The sequence below is a fragment of the Neopsephotus bourkii genome, unplaced genomic scaffold (assembly GCF_033783945.1).
Source record: "Neopsephotus bourkii isolate Nb327-2 ecotype Australia unplaced genomic scaffold, CSIRO-AGI_Nbou_v1 NB_359, whole genome shotgun sequence".
NCBI classification, from domain to species: domain Eukaryota; kingdom Metazoa; phylum Chordata; class Aves; order Psittaciformes; family Psittacidae; genus Neopsephotus; species Neopsephotus bourkii.
Genome location: NW_026900865.1, coordinates 484,467 through 505,347, shown reverse-complemented (window position 1 = coordinate 505,347; position 20,881 = coordinate 484,467). Strand labels below are relative to the sequence as shown.

Sequence of the window (20,881 nt, the reverse complement as noted above, 5' to 3'; positions counted from 1 at the left end):
TGGGGATGAAGGTTTCATTTTTCATCTCAAAATTATTTTAGCACAACTTTTTATCTGAAATGTTTAGGATGAAATATAAAATTAAGGGGAAAATCAAAATTAGAATAAAGTATTTTTGTTCTCGTATACGCAAATGCTTAACTGAAGACTAGTTTTGGGAAGCTTGTCTAAAGAGAATTTTCCTGTTTTTCCATTCTGGAATGAAGGTGTTTGAAATCACAAAACTCATTAAAACAAACAAAAAACATTGGCTTCCCTATAGGTTTACTCCCTTCAAGCTGAAGTAATCGCGAAGTAACAGAAATGCTTTAATACAAACTTATTTTTAGTAAAGGAGTAACTTTGTGAGAATAGTAGCAATCTTTGCAGTTTTAGGCAAACTGCTAAAATTTATTACCTAAAGGTGATCATTTTTAATAAAAAGGTTATAAACTGAAAAAGCTCCTCAATCCCTACAAAAGGCATCCAGGATGCAATACCATGGTGTCCTGGGTTCAGCTGTAGCAGTCATTTTTCTCCTTAGCTGGTGCAGCGCTGTGTTTTTGACTTTCAGCCTGGGAGCAGTGCTGATAACACCGATGGTTTTAGTTACTGCTCAGTAATGTTTGGTCTGACCATGGACTTTGTGAGCCTCATGGTCTGCCAGGGAGGAGGGAAAGCTGGGAGAAAGCAGAGACAGGACACCTGACCCAAACTGACCAAAGAGGTATTCCATACCACAGCACGTCATGCCCAGGATGTAACTGGGAGTTACTCAGAAGGGCTAGTTCACTGCGGGGTCGGGTGAGTTATCGGTCAGCGGGTGGTGAGGTGTTGGATTCTCTTTCCTTATTATTTCCCTTATCATTATTATTATTGGTGGTAGCAGTAGTGGTTTGTGTTATACTTCAGTTACTAAACTGTTCTTATCTCAACCTGTGGGAGTTGCATTCTTTTTGATTCTCCTCTCCGTCCCTCTGGGAGTAGAGGGAGGGCAAGAAGTGGGGGGAGTGAGAGAGAGACTGCGTGGCTGACAGGGTTTAAACCATGACACATGGACATATGCAAAACCATGCTGTTTTGAGTCTAGACAATGCATGGCTCCGTAACAGAGAGGAGGTAACATTCTGTATGATACTGCTTCACAAAGGTGGTCTTGAAATTCTCTGTACCTAAAGCCAAGGCCCTTGTGGGCTTGAGGATCTCTCTGGAAACCTCTCCGACAACTTTCCTATGTCTAAAGCTAAGCATGCACCTCAGTGTGAAGCTGGACCAGGTCTAGCTATCATTTAGGATTGATCCTTCTAGCTACTAGCTAAATTTTAGGTTATAAACTTTGAATCAGTGGCTTTCCTGTATTCCTCTGCAATGGTTAGTGGCATGTTTGCACTCTGCTGTAGAGTCTACAACAGTGAGTAGCAAATAGTGAATCATAAATAAACTTCCCAACTTTGAAAAAAAGAAGACAGAAAATCACTTTATTTTAAATTGAGTCTTCATCGAAAATTAAATGGTCCTCTCAGACCCACATGGCAGCTTCTGCAGCCATCAGCTCAGTTTGTGCCTTTAAAGAGAAAAAGGAGCAGGGCACAGGGAATAAAAATGAAAACCAGCTTCAGGTTGTTGAGTTTCCTGTTTGTTTAAATTTGCCCTTCCTGACATGCGGATTCATCACACTTCTTTCCTGGTGACTACTTCATTAACTCAGTTTAGTTAGATATTCAGAGGGATTTTTATCTTCTGACTCATAAAATTCTTGTATTCCCCCAAGAATTTCCCGTGTCTGACTGGAACTTTATGTCTTTGTAGCTTTAGCTGGACTCATTGAAGAAGCTGCTTTCTAAATGATTCTTCTTTTGAGGTCTTCATTTGAGGAGCCAGCTCAGAGCCCGATTCCTGCTTTTCAGGAAAAAGGGTCTGTGCCAGTGCTTTGCCTCTTAAAATTTTAGTCAGAATTTTTTTCTTTATTTTTAAACTCTTCCTGTGATACTGTTTCCCCTTGCTGCTCATGCCCTTTCCAGGTACCCACTTCAGAATGTTTTTGCCCAGTTACAAAAACGCATCCCGGTGGCTCAGAGTGCAGCCTGCAAGCCTGTCCCATCAGGTTTCCATCACTCATTGCTATAAAGCTGAGATGCCAAGGTGATGAGTATATCGGACCATTTAGCAGTTGATGAGAAATGCCTTTGTGTATCTTCCCCCTGCTTTTTTTTAGTCCTTTCTGAGGAGGGTGAGAGCCAGGTTAGGCTGGAGCCCTGGTGTGTGCTTCTTTGAAGGGTTCAGTGAACCAAAGGTGATGGTTTTTCACATGTGAGCTCCAGGTTATGTACGGAGTGGATGTAGCGCTAGCTCACCTGCCTGCACAAGAGCTTTACCTGTCCTTGGTTCCACCTGCATGCAAAATGTCATCACTTACCTTCCCTTGGTCATCGGACCTCTGTGGTGCCTCTGAATGCCTTTGAACAGGAGGGAACACATGACAGAATGGCACTACCCTTGTTTCCCAAATGTTTGGGTAAAAAAGGCAAAAAATCTGGTCACCCATTCTGGTTCTAGTGGCTTTTTTCCTCTCCCCCATCACCATATTTGACTGTTTGAGCTCCTCGACAGGTGCCCTGGCAACACAGCTTTGCAATCATGGTGCATGTGTTTATTTGTAAGGTTACTTCCCACGAGTATATTTGCTTATGAAATCAGCAGGTGGAGACAAGGACAAGGCTGCGGGCTGCCTGGAGGCAGGGCTGGGCCGTGATGCTCCCTGTCTGCTTCCAGTGCCTCTCCCGAGCATCTCTTCCTCAGGCAGCGGGAAAAGGGGGATGGATGGTGGAGACATGACATGTCCTTTTCTCCTTCAAATGCCATGGCCTGCAGGCACTTCTTTTCTCTTGTTCCTCTGCCTCCTTCCTCTGCGGTGTTCATCTGGGAGATACCGGCTTTCAGAGGGTGCGAGCAGCCGCATTCCTAGCAGCTGGCCTGCACATCGGGCTTGCAGTGTGAGGGCAGCTCTCTTGGTGCACTCAGGATGTGTGAGGCACCCTGAGCATGGCACCATGCCAGCGGTGGAGTGGAGACCTCTGCCAGACCTGGGCAGTGGGACATGGAATGACCCAGGGGACAAAGCCCAGGGAAACACAAATAGGAAGGAGCGTTCAGTGTTGCAGAAGAGAGTATCCAAAGAGTGTCCATAACTGGCAACGTGAGTTCCAGCTACAGCCAGCCTAGTTCTATGGGAGGCAGTGCACAATGAAAACAAATCCCCACTAGTATGTGTAAGGTACCCATGAGATGCATGAATGCATCTATTAGAGAACTGCATGCCCACTCCTAGCATCTTGCCTCTCCAGTTCCCTCCTGCACATTGGCCCTTTTGCCGATTCTCTCTAAATCTTCTCTTACTCCTGCTCTTCCATATTGCATCAGTTTTCTTTCCAAGCCAATTACTCCTTTTTTACATACTTCTCTACCTGGAACAGTATAAAAGAAAGCAAAACCCTGAAGTGAGTAGGATGTTTATATACCAATATTTGTCTGCAAAACCATGTAGTGGGTATAATTGACTTCCACTGTGACCATTCGTAGTGTGCCTAATTACAAGTGCTCTTAGCTTAGGTTGAAAATTACTTCCATGTCTTGAGCAGTTTGTGTATGGTGCAGTTTGTATACGGTATGTTTGGTAACGTAAGGAATAGCACAGGTATCAGAGCAGATAAGAGGCCTGTGCTAAGCTGATGTGCACAGCAGCCCTGTTAGTGCTTGGTTAATCAGTCTTTGGGAGATTCCAGAGGGAAGCTGGACTTCCCCCAGCAGAGCAGTAAAGAAGAGCTCTTCATGAGGTTGTTTTTAAGTAGTTTGCCGGTTACATAGTAGGGCTGTAAAAAGTTTTCCTTTGACATCTTCCTTGCCAGAAAATGTGGGGTTTAGCAGAAAGGGCATGCTTTGCTTTAGAAACTGTAACAGAAAGCAAAACAGGTGGTGAACATTATAATCTAAATTACAACATTTGCTATTTCTGTAGTTTCAGTTTTCAGAAGTTTTCAAAGTGCAGCTGAAGTTTTCGACAGAAAACTTAAAGGAAAAGGAGTATGTGGGAGTGTGTATTCACATATATATTGGTTTTGTCAGGCTTTCTGTGAAGAAAAGTCTTTATTTCCTAGTCAGCATTATTACCTACCTCCTTTTGCTTGCATAAGAGGTTGCTAACAAGATTTAAACTTCCCCCCCCCCCCAAACCAACACTAACTCCAAACAATCTAACCCCCCAAATCATTCTTTTTTGTTTCTCTTAGGATTTTCTGCAGTGCCTGTGGCTGTTGCATCCTTTCGTGCACGGTGTTCACCTGTATGTTGTAGAGATAAAGTCTTAGGCAGAGGAAACTGTAAAGTTACCCTGGGTACCAGATCCAGGGTGGCAGTACCTCAGAAGTTTTTGCATGATGCTGCTATGAATAGCTTCTTCACTTTCCAATGAAGGAAGGCTTCATGGCATGGTTCCTTGCAGGACTTGATGTGCCTGTAGCTCATGATGAGAAGATCCTGCGCTGGGATGAAAATCCTGCTCTGGAAATACATTTATTTTAAGGACTAGTATGGTGGCTAAACTGTAACATTAGACAAAGAGGAAGGTTTTGCTCTCCAGCGCTCCATGGTGACATCAGAAGGAGCCATACCCCACTGTCCAGCAGTCTTGTTTTGTGACCGAATGGCCCTTACAGAAGAACTGATGGTTTGTGGGTCTGTCTTCACCCTGCTGTTCAGCATTCTCTTCTGTCAGCCTTTAGCAGGTATTGCCATCTGCTAACTGCCCCGGTCTTTGCCCAAATCCTGACAAAAGCTTTCCTTGATGGCCAAGAAAATTATGTCACTTCTTAGTTATTTGTGACCAAGTTCCCTTACCAAGACATCTCCTCCTGTATCTAAAGTAAACAGAAGAAAGAGAGCCTTTGTCTTTTTTTTGTTGTTTTAATCAGTGTAATAATTCTTTCCTTTGTATCAGAACTTTACAACTGTAATGAGACCCTGTTTGTCCAGCTGTAATGAGGAGGGGGCTTGTCGCCAGAGCACTCGGTGATGGAGGCACTCTAGGAGGCTCAGTAGAAGGAATATAACTGCAAAAGGAAGACAATACAGGATGTCCACCTCTGTAGTTTCAGTTTAGTGTGAAACTCAGTTCTGGCTGCTCTTTACAAACTTCATTTCCCAGACATGCAGAACAATACTACAGGAAAATATTTCCAAAAACAAGTGGTGGATGTTCATTACTGAAACACCCCATGACAAATTTCTCAAATATGCACTTCATCTGTGACTGCTGTCCCTTTCAGTGCCAGACGCTGATTATTACAAGGTTGCGTTTGCTGTTGTTTGGGTTTTGATGTTAGTTTGGTTTTTTACTTTCTCTGTGAACACACTGCATTAGGATTCCAGTGTTTTGAATCACTTCCATCGTAAGGCCTGCCAGATCTACTGCTGTTCTGATTTACTCATCCTATAGGAAAGCTTCAGTTATTTTAGTGAATTGCGCAGATAACTCATAGCTGTATCATTCGCAAGATATTTTAGAATATATACTTTTTTTACCAATACTGCTTTTGGAAGGAAAAGAACCCCCACATTTATTCTAAGTTGAATGCTTTGGACTGAGGTTACTAGGTCAACAGTAAATTTGAAAAAACTGTTTGAGACATTTCTTGATGGCATTTTAAAATTATAGCTTAAGGTTATGCTGCTGCATACAATTCTGTTTGGTTCCTTTGATGCTGAAGAGCTACAGCTGACTTATGTGTAAGATATACTTTTAAAAACATTAGCCATGATGTCTGTGACAAGAGACACTGTTCAGATGAGGGGAGAAACCCATCCTTTGGGAGGAAATGAGTTAATTCAGTAGTTCTATTGAACCTGAACCAAGAAAGAAACCATTAGTAACTCGATCTTTGTAAGAAGACTTGAGGAAGATCCCACCTCCTGCCTACCTGTTGATTTTAGCATCAGCTCAGATGATGGAGATTTCAGGAATATTATAGAGAAAGGCTCTTCACAGCCAGCTTGTATTTAGGAGTATTTTAGAATGGAGTCAAAGGACTAAGAAAGCAGCTAGGGCAATAGTGGTATTGTAATAGAGTTATTAATTGCTAAAGAAAGCAGGCCCTGTGCTTTCATTGCTCAAGAGCCATCAGGGGCACTCTTGTTCTGAAAAACTCAGATACCAAAGGAAATTGTAGATTAGAAGTTTCAGATCTCCCTTAACAGTAATTTTAAACAAGTATAACCTCCTCCCACTAACAAAGAAGTCTGGATTGCATATGGTGTTTCATAGTAGTTGTTTTGATGTTTAGAGTGCTGTAGTGGAAACAAACAAATACCACCTCTATTTATGGCTTTCACTTATTTATTTCCCAAGTGAGAAACCTAAAGGAAAAAACGATGACAATTCTCATAGAAGCTTCTGTTAGAAGCTGAATTTTTTTTGGTGAACCTCCCTTTCCACATTGTTCTGTCAGAACTGCCTGCTGCAGTAACCCAGCTTTGCTGTTAGAGACAGGTAGCATGTTAGAGAGCTAAGATCTCTCTTTAGTTTTCTTTTTCTTTCCAAAATTATGCTCCATGTTGTCTTTGTCTCCTATCACAACCTAGCTACCACTCCAATGCTCTGCATGTTCTGCTGAAAAACAGTACCATGTTATCCTTCATATATATGGACAGTTCTTATGTGCCTATTATATGTATGTGTGCCATATGTGTATGTGCCATATATATCCTTATATATGGACAGTGCCTATGGAAAGGGCTTACTGTTTTCTTTGCAGTGGAATACATATCTAATGTGAAGTTGTTTGCTGGTGAACAAGAATGTTTCTGTGCCCGATTCTGTTTCTAGCTATATTTGGGTAAATTAGATGAACCTCCACTGAAAATAGTGTTAACCTAACAGTAAAATATTTGTAGGCAAGCATATTTATTGTGCATTCATCATCATGGGGATATTATGAAAAATAAACCAGGGTGTTATCCAGAAAAAGCCCTGTATCTGCACAGGCATTCTATATAATAGCAATATGTCACTTTGTAGTTCTACATTAAACTTGTATGTGAGAAGTTACAGCTGTGGATGCCTGTGTCTTTCAGATTCTGTTTCAATAAACCTGTGAGAAAGAAAAAAGTGAAAGCCTTTCAGCTTTACAGCAGTTTCAAAGCAGAAGTTTTATTACCTTTTTTTTAATCCTATACGCTTTATGTTTTCACACAGACATAGCTTCTCAGTGAAGATAAATGATGAGATTCTACCTTAAAAAGCCTTTAGGTTTTCATTTATCCACATTAGGTTAAAAGGGGATTGGAATTCTAAAAATACAGCACATCAGAGAAGCAAGGTATTTTTTAGGTCAAGGTCCTCTTTTCCATCTGGTGCCATTTGGTAGTTCTAACATCTTCCATCTCCCCCTACTTCCCCATATGTAAATAACTCACTGAAGTAAATGCTTGAAATAATTATAGCGAAGAATGATAAAATGCAGGTTGAACTTAATCTCTTTGAGATCTAAAATAAGAAAACCTTAACTACAGACAACACAGTTATTGAAAAACTGTGGAGGTCTCCAGTCGGCAGGTGTATGAAATAGGAGTAATGTCAGAGCATTACGTGCTGTGGGATTGCAATTGTGGTGTTCAAAAAAAAATGTCAAAAGGAATATTAGTTCAGGAGTGGGGAAAAAATAGCCTAGCAGGGCTGATTTTTGAAAGCAGCCTGCCATTTTGCTTCTGCAAATAATTATAGACTCATATTTTAATGGTTAGATGTCTAAGTGCTTGCATCCATTTATTAGGAAGTTGGAGACCTAGCTACAACAAAATATGTGCAAAATTGCAAAACTGGAATGAGGTTTAAGATGCTTCTAAAATGGATCAGTGAGTCCAATCCAGAAAGCTGGATTGCTTTCCAAACGTTTATGGCAACAAAATGTCTTTCTTTTTTTGTTGTTTTTCATTGTCCTAAAAAGAGTCCTGCAATAGCCCACGAGTTCAGGTGCTTTAGAACTGGGTTAATGCGAAAGAAACAATCTGCTCCTGTTGGGGTCTCATATCTCTGTTATGGATGGCCAAAGGGGGTGGACTGTAGGCACACCATTTGCTATTGCTGCCATACTCGGTCATTACAACTACTTTGGCATCTCAGTTTGAGAAGGAGAAAAACTGTTCATTGTGTCAGGCGTCTGCCTGTGTTGTGATACTGACCTTTTGCAAGCTGCCTGTACAGATGCTCGCCTTAGGTGGCTCATTAGTCATACAGACTCAGTTGGGTCCCTGAAATAGGAGGCCTGAAAGTGAGAAAGAAGATGCCTCCCTTGAATGATATGAAACCCTGCACCCAGAACTGCAAAAGCAGCATCCAGCACAGGTTACCAAAGCCAAGATTTCTCTTCCTCCCTGTTCTTCACTGTTGCTGCCCAGGACCATCCCTACTTTGAAGAAAGCAAGAAGAGGCATGAACTGCTGTTTCTTCTTTGCCACAATAAGAACCAATATGAAAACCAGAATGAGGGGAGTGTGGGGTGAATTGTAGAAATGCTGTGCAGCTTGAACAAATTTGTTAAATAACCCACAATGTGAAAGACTGGGACACGACTCAGTGTGTGTGACACCCAGCAACTTTCTGTTACTCATGCAGGATGGAGTGGAAAAGATCTGTCAGTAATGTTCAGTTTACACATGCTATTCACTTAAATACTTGACAGAAGGAAGCTTCATTGCTTTAGTGTATTTTAGATTCAAGAAAAGATACTTGCAATATATCTGAAAAACCATTCATCTTTGTGGCTGGCTTATTAATGTGCCAGAAACTGGCCCTTAGGACATAACATCCTGCCTCCTGTTTAAAGGGTCATTAGAGTGAGCTCAAACACAACAGACTTATTTTAAAGCCCTTTTATATTGTCAGTGTGATGCAAAGTGGTTGTGAAAATGAGGAGCCCATTTTGAATGTCTGTAACATGCTAAAAACTGCTGACTGTCACTGCGTCATACTTCTCAAATGAAACTTTACATTCAAGGATATATGTGTTCACAAATCTTAGATGCTTGTTCACACACACTCAAAGTGCAAATGTCATTTGAAGTTGTTCACTCAGCTGGGAGACTCCCCCCACCCCCATCTTGTCTCCTGTAATTACCCTTTGCCCCTTTCCTCCAGCAGCTATTTCTTCCTCGCTGTTGTGTTTTACTACCCTTCAAAAGAGTGTGTTTGCTGCTGCCCATCAGATGTGATGAGCTAGACCTGACAGAAAGCCATCCCTGGAGAGGGCCGAGCCTGGGCACCAGGGTTTGCAAAGGGTCTCCTCCAGTGCTCAGTCTCTGCAGTGCTAAGGGTTAGTTTCTCTCTCTCAGCTCAACAGAAGCAGAAGAGATCCAAGGGGTCTTCTTTCCCCCTCATTCCTTTAGAAGCATACCCTTTCTAAGTAGCCAGGTAGCCTTCAAAGGCAGGCTGAAGCTTTAATGCTCAGCTGACACCAGTCTAAAATGTAGAGTGAGTTGGCCATTTTGCAGCCTTATGGCAGGAAGGAGGCAGGCACTGCGAAGGGCAGGAGTGGAGGAGCAGCAGCCAGTGAGACAGCAGGAGACATAGCCTGAGGCTTGCAAAGTGGAGGCTACTGCTGGGTCTTTCAGCACTTACACAGGAATTTCCTATGAATAGTCCACAGGGGTCTGGTTGGCTTTCTACGTCATTGGGAGTTGCCTGATGTACAGGCAGCACCGCTTCTACTGCTCCTTCCTGCCAGCTTTTGAAGTAGAGAAAATGGCCAGAGAAGGCTTAGCAAAATATCAAATGGGTTTTCCGCGTAAGCTCAGGAGAGAGGAAATGAGACAGCAGAGGGGAATTGATTTTCCTGGTGAGTTTGGCTCATCAACTCAATGAGCAGTTCACTTGTCTTCCTCTCAAGGTCGGCAGAGTGACAGCATGCCTCACTGTGCCCTTCGAGACCTTTTCTGTTGCAGGGTTTGTTCAGTTTTCAGTCAACCTTCATGGAGTTACTGGCTCGTCACAGTAACGCTCACGACTGGCCTGCTGTGTCACTCACAAAGAGATGGCTTAACTGAGAGTTGAAAGTCCACAACTGTGGAGGTACATTGTTTCCTAGTCCCTGTCTTGGGGACCATATGTGGCAGTCATGGAGCCTTCGGAACAAGTGTCACATGGAGCATAAACTGAGAGTCTAAACTGAAGTCACTCCAGTTGGGTACAAAGGCAACTTTAGTGGGAGCTAGTCTGTTTATATAGGTTTCAGATGACTTCATTTTTTAAAAGTGCATGGAATGCATCCAAAGCAAATAATTTTTCTGTGGTGAATGGGAAGACCAAAAGGAAAAGTCTGGAGAAAAGGGGATGGATGGTCTTTCTTTAATGTCAAAGCTGACATAAACACGTCTCCTCCAAACCCTTCTCAGAAGATAATTTTCTTAGTAAGACACAGATTGCTTCAATCTCTGTGTAACAGCCTTTGAAGCTTCCCAATTATTGCTGTTATGGAGGAGGCAGGGTCGTTCTTGGAGAATTTCTGCATCATTGAAGTGTTCCTCCTCTGAAGGCTTTCACATGATCAGATAGCTGCTTCTTTGCAACTTCTCTGCCATCACACTGCACAAACTGATACGTCTGTTTTGCAAAATTATTAAATTAAAAGAAAGTGAAAGGGCTTCGTGGAAAATATACTGACCATCTGTAGGAAAGGCCTTGATTTTTGTTAGATGGAGGCTCAGCTAAGAAGATGACGAGAGCTGTTAGAAAGGGGCCTCCAATTAGGCGACATCAATTTTTCTGTCAACAGGATAACCCCTTTTACAAAACTTATCATGTGTTTATTCCTTTTCTGTTTGTGAGGATATTTGTTTGGCAGGGTTATTTTGCATGAGAGGAAGAATTTATAAATTGTTTTTCTGCAGCTGTCATTACTGTACTGTTGAGTTCCTGTCTTGCGGGATATTTTTGCTGTTCAGAGCTCTTGCTCCTCATCTGTCTGCTGTCTGTAACTCTTCCATTTGCAATACTCTGGAGAAGAAAAAAAGATTCTACTTACTTCTGCAGTATGTTCCTTAGTGGAAACGCTTGTGGTGGTAATAGGCACCTTGGGAGCATAGGACTTGGGGCTTGTAATGCCTTTCGGTTGCAGGCTTAAGAGTGCTACTATACGGCTGTTCTCAAAAGGAAGAGAAATATTCTAACCATTTTTTTTTAAAAGCTTATGCCTGTTATGCTTGCATCCTCATACATGTTTTTTCCATATTTAATGGTGTAAGATACAACTGAAGACATAAGGACTTTTTTTTCCAGTTTACACACTTTCTTTACCCACAGCTTTCCCAGCTGCTGCTGTGTTTCTTAATAGCTTATTGCAAGTCATGCCATGAAATTATCAGTAGCAAATTCTTAACAGAAGAAGAAACAAGGAAGTTCTGTATACATGGCATATATGTAATACACAGAGAGCAAGAGCTGCCTGTGAGTGTTATATTTGGCAAGAGACCGAATGAGAAGGACAGATAGCTGCTGGGATTTCAGATGGGCAGTGGTAGATGTTGACATTAAAAGCCTATCAGGTTCTTATGTGGGAACCCAGCTTCAGGAAATGGAGCATATGATGACAGGTTTTTGATGGGTGGCCGAAAAGTTACAGCTGTGTAGTGGGTATCTGCTGGGACACTGAATAGACCTGTGTTGTTTTTTTACTTCTGTTGTGGAGAGGGGAGACCCAGCATGGAATAGCTAAAGAGTAGAAGGTCATTATCTAGACGAGAAGTGGCCATTATTAGTAGATCAGGTATACACCTCATTATCATCTGGTGTCAGGTCATGCTGCTCAGTGCTCATCTAGCAGCTGTGGTGAACATACGTGTTAATGAGTGCGATTGTTTCATCCTGGATGCAGACCACATGCAAACCATCTACTAGGGTCTACCATAGGCACAGTTATGACTTCACCTGTCAATGGCTGATCCAAAACACTCATTACAGTTTTGCAATTAGACACAGTAGTACTGATCTCACTCTAATGTGTGGTCAGTGTCTAAGCACATCCTTTGGGCATGAAGGCAAAGGTTAAGGCAGGTTTGGGGGCTCTAAATTGCAATTTGCCAAGTCTTTTTTGAAGTACCTTTACACTTCAAAAGCAAAAGCACTCATGTTCATAAAGTCTTCCTGTTTGTCTTCAGGGTAGAATTTGTGGGTTTTTACATTGAAGTTGAGCCTGAATCTGGCTTACCTGGGCCTCAGCTAAACTGTTACTGCTGCTTGTGGTAGAGTGAATGAATCTGTTGAGGTGGAAGATGGGCAGCATGTTTGCAGGCAGCTTAGTGCTTGCCTATAAACATCTTTGTATTAGTTGGGGAGTGGGATTTTCCAAAAGTAATTTAGGATGCAGAATCTCCATTTCTGTTTTTTTTCAGGCTCTGGAGTGAGATAAACTTCTTTCAAAGTGTGATTCTGTCTTGCATTTTACAATGTCATCTCCCACGGAGGCGCCCTCTTTTCTTATGTAGCTCATTCTTCTTTTCCAGGTTGGCCATCCTTCTATGATGTGATCAGTCCTGATGCAATTACTTTCAACGATGATTTCTCCTATGGGATGCATCGGATTGAAATATCCTGCAGTCAGGTTAGTTTACAGCACACAGAGACCATTCCGATGGCAAAGGCTGCAAAAATCATTACGGCGTGCTGTATTTTTCCCAAGATTTGCAAACCTTTCAGTGCCATTAAATATTAATCATTGTGAGAGAGCACAATGGGTCGTAGGTATAACAGCTGGGTGGAATGAGCTGAAGGCAAAAAGGGCTCTTTGGAATGCATGTTGTTGTCTTGTGTGAGATTTAATGGAGCAGATGTAAATGGTAGGACTCAGTGCTGAGTCTACAGAAATTGTCTTCCTGAAGAGGGTGCCTTCAAAGGAGCTCCTGAGCCTGAGCCTGGGTCTGGCTGACTGACTCCCACACGTGAGCAGTTGTGAGGGAAGTTGAAAGCAGTGGAGCGACTGTCTGTGTGCTGATTCCATCACTGTGCATTACTGTGCAGCTGTGCTAACTCATTCCCAAGACTCATTTCCAGCACAGTCCTAATGGCTGCCTCAGACAATCCCATCTACCGTAATAATGAAGTCAAGTCATTTAAAACATGCCCAAGTTTTCCGTTATCTCTCTTGTTCTACTTTCTCTCATCCTTTGTGCTGCTCTCCTCTCTGTGAAGGGAATGGCATAATCATTACCTAGCAAAGCAAGAATCTGCTGCATTGGTGTTTGGCAGATGTACCCAGAAGCTTGCAGCCCTTTAGCTCCATACATACTTAAACTCCTCCTGAGAGAAGCAGCAGCTTCATTTGGGCAGTGATAATTTGCTCTTCTCTTTCCAGACAGTATTGATGGAGGGATAACTGTTATCCCTGATGGTACACATCCTTACTAGTCAATCAGTCCTCATATATAATTGCTCAGAACAAGTTAAGAAGCTCCTCAGAAAGAGGCAAGATTGTCTTTATAGAGAATTCATTAACTTCAGTCTGGGTGGAGGGTTTGGCCTAACATGTTAATGGCCAAATCAGCATGTCTGCAAGTATGTCATGTGTACGGCGTAATTCTGTAGGTTTTACATTGATGATATGCTTTAGAAGATCCACTGAACACTTTCTGGGAACACCCATTTCCCTAAATTCCCTAGTGGGAATTCCCAGCCGTGGGACTGGACTGGGAATCTTGTGCTTCACTAGTGATTAGTGGCATAATCAAAAATACAACCCACTCTCTTCAGCTCTGCTTAGTGGGCCTGGGTAGTGCTAAGATCAGTGTACTGACAGGCTGCTGAGCCTGTATCTGCTAGCACCGCTCAAGAGATGGCCAGAGCTCCTGGTTTCAGCCAGAGAGAAGCTGAAGGCAGCCTGTAGTCAAGCCAAGGAATCTGGGAATGTCATTTACCTGTTGCCAAACCAAATAGCATTAGCAGACCTGAGACCTGCAGTATTAGCAGCAGTCACACACAGACACCATAAAATTAAAGCAAAATCAAAAGCTGAATTTTAAAGCATTAAGAGAAAAATATGACCAAGGTTGCTATACAATCCAATGGCAACTTCCTAGCAGCTACTCCAACTTCCTGGGGCAATATCCCCACAGATGATTAAGTCACACAGGAAAATAGCTTGAGGAGTGGTGAGGAACAATGCAGCTGCCACTCAGCACAGTTAATACCCCTGCATTTTGTATCTGTTGTAACAAAACTATTTCCTCCTTCCTTGGAGTCCTAGGAATAAGAATCACACATGCAGCTGCAAAAAAAGTGCTGGTTTACTGCAGCCTGGAAAGCAGTGGGATCGATATGGCAGACCTTGGTAGAACTAGAGGGAAATACCCTCTCCCACACCCAAACCCTTATTAATCTTTTGCAGATGAAAAAGTATTTGATTGCTCTTTAAAAGTCCTTCCACCTGTCTGAGAGGATAAAACCCCTCTCTTTTAATGTTCCCCGTTATAGGAAGCAAACACTGGGGGAAAGTTGCTGTAATATTCATCAAAGGCATCCACGGGATTATCCTAGAATTAACTTTCACAGTTTTTAGGAAACACATTACCTGGATGTATTTAAAAGGTCAGTGATTTGTAATAGGTAGAAGTTAATTACAAATGCATTTGAGGAACACTATGAAACTAGTTTTTTTTTCCCCCCTTTACTGCATGAGAGTCCCTTCCCCTGAGGTCTTCCTAGCTATTAAGTGTACCTGTACAAATCAGTAACATTCTGTAGTCACAGAGGTACCATCTGCATATTGATAGCTCAGACTCGGCTACAGCAGCTGACTTCAAGCTGCCTCCCAGCAGCATATTAGAACCAGGAGGTTTGGGAGATCCAAGCATACTGACAGTTAGCACTGAGCCCCCCTTTCCTGCTCCCAAATGCATACTTCAAGTGCTTTAATCTATCTGTTTCACCATCCCAGTGCATTCTGCCCAGTATATTTATGTGCAAGGCCACAGCAGATGATTGGTTTTGGAGGTTTTGCAGACATGCATACATCCTAGAAAAGTGGTTGGCACCTGTTATTTGTGGGGAGGACAGTAAAATCAATTCATCCTTTGTACTCTCAGCTGAGGGCCAGGTTTCTTATACTGTGATACAAAGGATTGAGTTACATTTCTTTTCAGAGTGGATGAGTTATGGAGTCCTCTACAGAGAGAATTGCCACATAAATTCTTGGTGAGGGGTAATCTCAAAAGGTAACAAATTTTGCAGTAATCCAGTCCTGGTGTGATTCTGCCAAACCAAGAAGGTGTAATGAGACTACCTTGGACTGTCACACAGGTTCTCAGGTTTTGTGAGGAAGCCCTACTTGATAGATTGTCTTTGTAGTCTCTATGTGAGTATGTTACTCCTGCGGACTGCTTCTCTCTACAGTTTCTCTTGCTCTGTTCCTGTCCAGTGGAGAGGGAGTGATTTATCTTTGGTTAAACATTAGTCTGGAAAGGATCTGTTTAACACTTCTAGCCAGGAGGTTTTGAAGCATTCTTATTTGAGATGAGATGATTTAATTAGGATGCTGAGCATTTAGAGAAATACTCTCTCTGGGACACTTCGAGTTTTTTAGATTTTTCTTTTCCCCAGGGTATGGAAAAGCTTTATAATCAGGTGAAATAGCTCATTTTGAGAGACCCCACTCTGAGAAACAGCTCAGGTTTTCTGCCCAAATTGCCTATAAAGGCCTTCAATCTAAAGGGAAATCAAATAAAATAAGCAGTGGAGGAAGGGGTGGCAAAACAGCAATATTTTAGGAACAAGACTTGGAGCTTTGTCTTCTGTAGCTCCCATGCAACTGCCCTTTGGCTTTTTCATATTTGCTATGTTTTGTCTTCCTTCCTTATAAAAACATGCAGCTGCTGCATAACCCAGTCATCCGTGCCTTTTCCCATTGCCTCTGGGAGCTCATCCTGCTGATACCACGGGCTGGAAGTGCCTGTGTTTGTTCTTGGGGTCCTTGCTGGACTGCTGTGGCTGTTTCAGCGACACCTTTCCAGGAGCAGGGAGCCTGCCCTGGGATGTGTCTGTGCAGGTGGGACCAATGCTTGGGAACACTGAGACTTCACAGGCTTACCTGCCCTGCTCCTGGCGTCATGAGGGTTGCTGTTTCAGCTGTCCCTCCTAGCTGGCATGAGAGCCTCCCCCAGCCTTTCCATCTGTTGAGAGAGTTTAACCCAAGCCAAGACTTTACCTGCTTCTACAGACACCCTTCCTACTGCTTTGGTGAATTACAGGCCATAACAGCAGGAGAACATTAGCAACACATTAACTGCAGGGTAGAGATTTGCCATTATGAGCTCATTCAGTTTGGAATATTGCCTCTACATATTTGGGATACTATGAATTAATTAAATGTTAAGAATAATTTTGAGTCTTTAACTTTTGGTGTCTGACTGTGAGCCCACAAGCAGCTCTCTGATCTCAGTTACATCATTCCAGCTCTCACTGAGATCAGCCATTGACTTGAAAAGCCAAGGCTCTTTGGTAAAGCAGCATGACTTTCCTGTTCAAGATAAATATTTCTTCAGTGCAAGGTTTTATTTTTTCATTTCTCATGGCAGGCTGTAAAAATGAACCTGTGGTATTTAAGTGACTAATTACAAGAAGCTCTTATCCAGATGACTTGTCACCCATAATGTGCAGTGATAGTAATCCTAATTTTTGAATAAGGATCAACTGGATCAGCTTCTTCAGAATATTATACTCTTCTGTAAAGCAGGGGACTGTTACCTTTTTTACAGACAGGAGCAGTAGTGTTCACCCTGAATACTACTGCTAGTTATCTGAGGCTGATTCATATAGAACAAAAGTGTCAACAGACCATCTGGAGTTTCACATTCCTTACAAACAGCAAATTCAGCATCATTCCTGTTTATAAGCACTCCCACCTAAAAATCATTCAGAAAGTAGAGGCCTTTTCAGTCACCCGTCCCTATCTCCTATGTTCTACAGAAAGTAGTATGGGATGAGTTGTAGATGAAGTCCATCGCCTTTAGGGCTGAGGAGCAGATGTGGGTTTTACCAGAAGAGTCTTGATACTCAGAAGAGTGCCAAGATGTGGAAAGAAAAAAACCCTAAAACATTAGTATAAGGGCATACTCCAGTAATATCTTCACTGCTTTATGTTGTTGTCGGGATCACCAAGGGCTTTAGTGCTTTCTTGCTAAGGGGGATAGCAGATGGCTGCAGGCTGAGGAGAGCCCAGAGCTCAGGCTGTCCCTTTCTTACACAACAGTAAGTGAAACGTGGACAATGCTGCCCTCACCACTCACAGTGGTTTTAACTCTGAGTTAAAACTCACAGTTTTTAACTGAGCTACTGCCAGGAGATCATTACAGAGACAGGCAGCTTCTCAGAAATAGCAGCCCAACCAAATATGCGCAGTGGCACTATGGGAAACACCCAGGAAATTTGGGCTTGAAGTCTTAGGCGCCTGTGGTATCTCAGAAGATCATCTTCCTGGATCACTCTTGTAAATAAACATAGGTTGTAAACCCCACTTGAAAGGGCAATATAGGCACCAATGTTCTTCCTTGGAAGCTGTTGCTAGTCATTGCTTAACACCAGGGTGATGCCATCAAGCTGCACAGAGACGCAGTGATACTCTATTGTATTTTGTTTCAGTGTGGTGCTCACCTGGGGCATATTTTTGACGATGGACCTCGCCCAACTGGCAAACGGTACTGCACAAACTCTGCTTCGTTATCTTTCAAGCCAGCAGACAAGAACAACGCTGGAGAAGGCAGTGGTAACAGCAGTCCTGCCCAAACAGGCAAAGCTGAGCTGTAGGATGGAGCAAGGCCTGCAGAAAACTGCGCAGATCCCACACAGCTTACAAGGAATGTTTTCTAAGTTGCCTGCTCTCTTATATCCTGAGAATGTTTAAATGAATGAAAGCATTTTGCACCATCCTTCTTCTTCCTCTCCTTTTCAGAACTGAGGCCTTGCCTGCTGGTGCATTTACTATATAATTGGATTGAAAAATGTGTTGGCTGACTCCACAGGTTTTCTTTTCCTTTCTTTTCTTTGAGATTGCTTTGGGGAATCCTTAAATTAAGAGGCTTTGGCATCATTAGTTATTAGTTTCTTTTTAGTGCTGTGTTACTCTAGGCTTGAGCACTGTTCCTGTTTCTGTGGGAGATGGGACTTGTGTTTATCTCCAGTCTATGGGAAACTTCTGGGCATAAGAAAATCCTCAATTCCTAGCACATCTCTGCTTTGTTCTGACTTGCGAGGCATGCAGCCTTTGGTCATATATATTCAGCATCTCCCAGCATCAGCCGCACCCTGCAGGAACTTGTAGTTATGGCTGTTCCTTCCCAACTGAGAGAGATGGATGAGATGTAAAGCCTGTCCTTTGGCTTATTCATTGCCAAAACTTTAAGGGTGTGGTTGAAAGGATGTAAACATTGTCTGAGCATCTATTTTTCCCCTTTATTTGGTATTTAAATAAAGGTTTTAACTAGTAAGGCTCACTTCTGTGGGTAACTAATGAGCCTTTGTCTTTTTGTGAGGCCTGTTCAGCAACTGTAACTCAAACCTGAATTAAAGCTGAAATCTGCAGGGGGTAATTATATGGACAAGTTCAGAGATAAACTTGAAAAGTGAAGTAAATGAGGGATGACACTCAGCTCTTTATCTTGTCGGTTGCTACAAGGATTCAGAAACACAACAGTTTCTGCTAAAATGGACTTTAGGAATGAATGTGGCAGAAAGAGGGAGACCCTCCTGAAGTATCCAGTTTTAAAGATTAGGTGGTCTGGATGCGTACTGCCTACAAGGCCACAGCCTTTAATGTATGCAGTTGTGGTGCAGGACATGAGTGAGGGGGTTGGTGTAAGAAAAGTATTTGAAAAAAGCCTGTCAGAACTCCAGAAATGTTCATGTAGCAGAATTTGCTGTTTCATAAGATGCTTTTCACAGCTGCTTTTACGTTCTGTTGAATAACAGTTTGTCTAGAACTGTGCATAATGTTGTTCTTTAAGTTATACTATACAGTATTTGCTAGCACCACTTTGCCTTTAAGCATTGAGAGACTTAATGAATATAGTATTTACTTTTATTAGCAAACTTTATGACTAAGATATTTGGATCCAATTTTGTTTCTAGTAGGAGCAAAGCAACTGCTGATTTTTTGTGGAAGCAGGGTTGGGTTTTTTATGTCAGTGATAATAAATGTATTACCTAAAGTACAAACATCCTTCAGTTAAACTATAGCTACTGTAACAGCATACAGAATGCTCAGAATTGCCTTTTCTTAGCAAGATGTGAAAAAAGCATACAATACCTTAATAGATGCAAATAAAGATGATAAATGCTTAGAGCTAAAACACTCGGGCTCTACTGTAGCGAGCACCTACTCACATGAGTATTCCCCCAGATGTCATGCAAGGAATTGCTCATCGGCTGCAGGAGAGGTTATGCAGACTGACCTTTGGTGTTTCAAGGCGGTTGAGTTTCTCCTGGTCCCATTGGTTTTTAGCAATTTCTTCTCAAAGGACTGCTTTTATCCCTGTTGTTATTTAAAGAAAAATAGGTTTTCTCTACCACATTTTCTGACATACGCATAAAAAAAGGCAGCATCTATAAAAATGTGGTACATAAACATTGTTTAATTCCAGATTGCTGTTGAAGTGTTATCGAATTTCAGTATATTCCTGCCTTATGTTAAAGAAATATATTACTTAAACTTCAGTATTCAGTAATGTATGCTGTCCTACAGGAGATTTATTTTTACAGGATATGGAGTGCAATGAAATGAGTCAATATGGTGAGGTGTATGTGATCTCTGGGAGTTAGACCATTTAACATAGGAAATGCATTGTTCTCTCTTGTATGCAAACTGTACCGCAGCACAGTGCAAGGTAAGACAGATTTCCTTTTACTGCTCTTAGAAGATGCTAGTAAGGGCTAGTATTGAACCCTCCAAATTTGGTTCAGTCTGGTTATGATCATGACAGAGGAAACTGAGCTGAGCACAGCATATAGAATAATAGGAGAATATTTCTATATGTTTAAATTTTGCACTGTCTAGATGCTTATAAAAACTGAATGCAAACTCTGTAGTAATAGCAAACTATATTTTATGATATCTCTGTTGTTACTCAGATGTTTAAATAGCATACCTTAAAATATCATGTAAGTCACACATGTTATTTATATATACTATATATATATATAAAATTGCACATGTTTTTTATATATATATACATACACACACGTATATTATCCAAGTATAATTTTAGCCTTCGGTACCTTTTTAATAACTAAAACCTTTCCTTAAGAGGGTTCAATACTTTGAAGAAATCACATACACATTTTTCAAATTAAATTTCATATATTTGTTGTACACAAATATAAAATAAATTTCTTTATAAATATTTCTGTTCCTCTTCCTTCTGTATCTGGGTTTATCTGGGTTTATGTGAGGTTTTTGCACTTCTTAGAGAACTGCTTTTACTTTGCTTTCCCTTAACTTATTGTGGATATTATACCCTCAGCACTTTATCTCCATCAGATTTCTGCCAGAGGGACACTGAAAAGCACTACAGGGAACAAGGCATCCATAAACTTACCTGCTTTTGATAGAAGCAAGCACCCAAGCCCAATAGAGGGGATAAATGTTTAGAGAAAGGCTCAACTTTTGTTTAGTAGACGTTTCGGCTGCTTCCAAAAAATGGGGTGTGGGTTGTGGTGAGTTGCAGACATGCTGTAGGAGCCCAGCACTGCCCAGGCTCAGCCTGCAGTGGAGGAATTTGGCTGAAAAGTTGGTTTCTGTCAAGGTCTCACCTCCAAGGTTGCAGGTTTGGAATGTCCCGTGGACAGCAGGTTAATGCCCTGGCCACAGGGTGGGAG

General features: G+C 41.9%; 1 protein-coding gene across 3 annotated transcripts in view; it reads left to right on the top strand.

The window, feature by feature from the left end:
* Positions 1-20,406, top strand: part of MSRB3 (methionine sulfoxide reductase B3) — an 85,208-nt gene extending 64,802 nt beyond the window's left edge. For all 3 annotated transcript variants that reach the window (XM_061348505.1, XM_061348504.1, XM_061348503.1), the window contains exons 6-7: positions 12,526-12,623; positions 17,651-20,406. In XM_061348505.1, the coding sequence (XP_061204489.1) occupies positions 12,526-12,623; positions 17,651-17,815 (263 nt within the window). In that variant the 3' untranslated portion in view covers positions 17,816-20,406. The remainder of the gene's footprint in view (positions 1-12,525; positions 12,624-17,650) is intronic.
* The last annotated feature ends 475 nt before the right edge of the window (positions 20,407-20,881 follow it).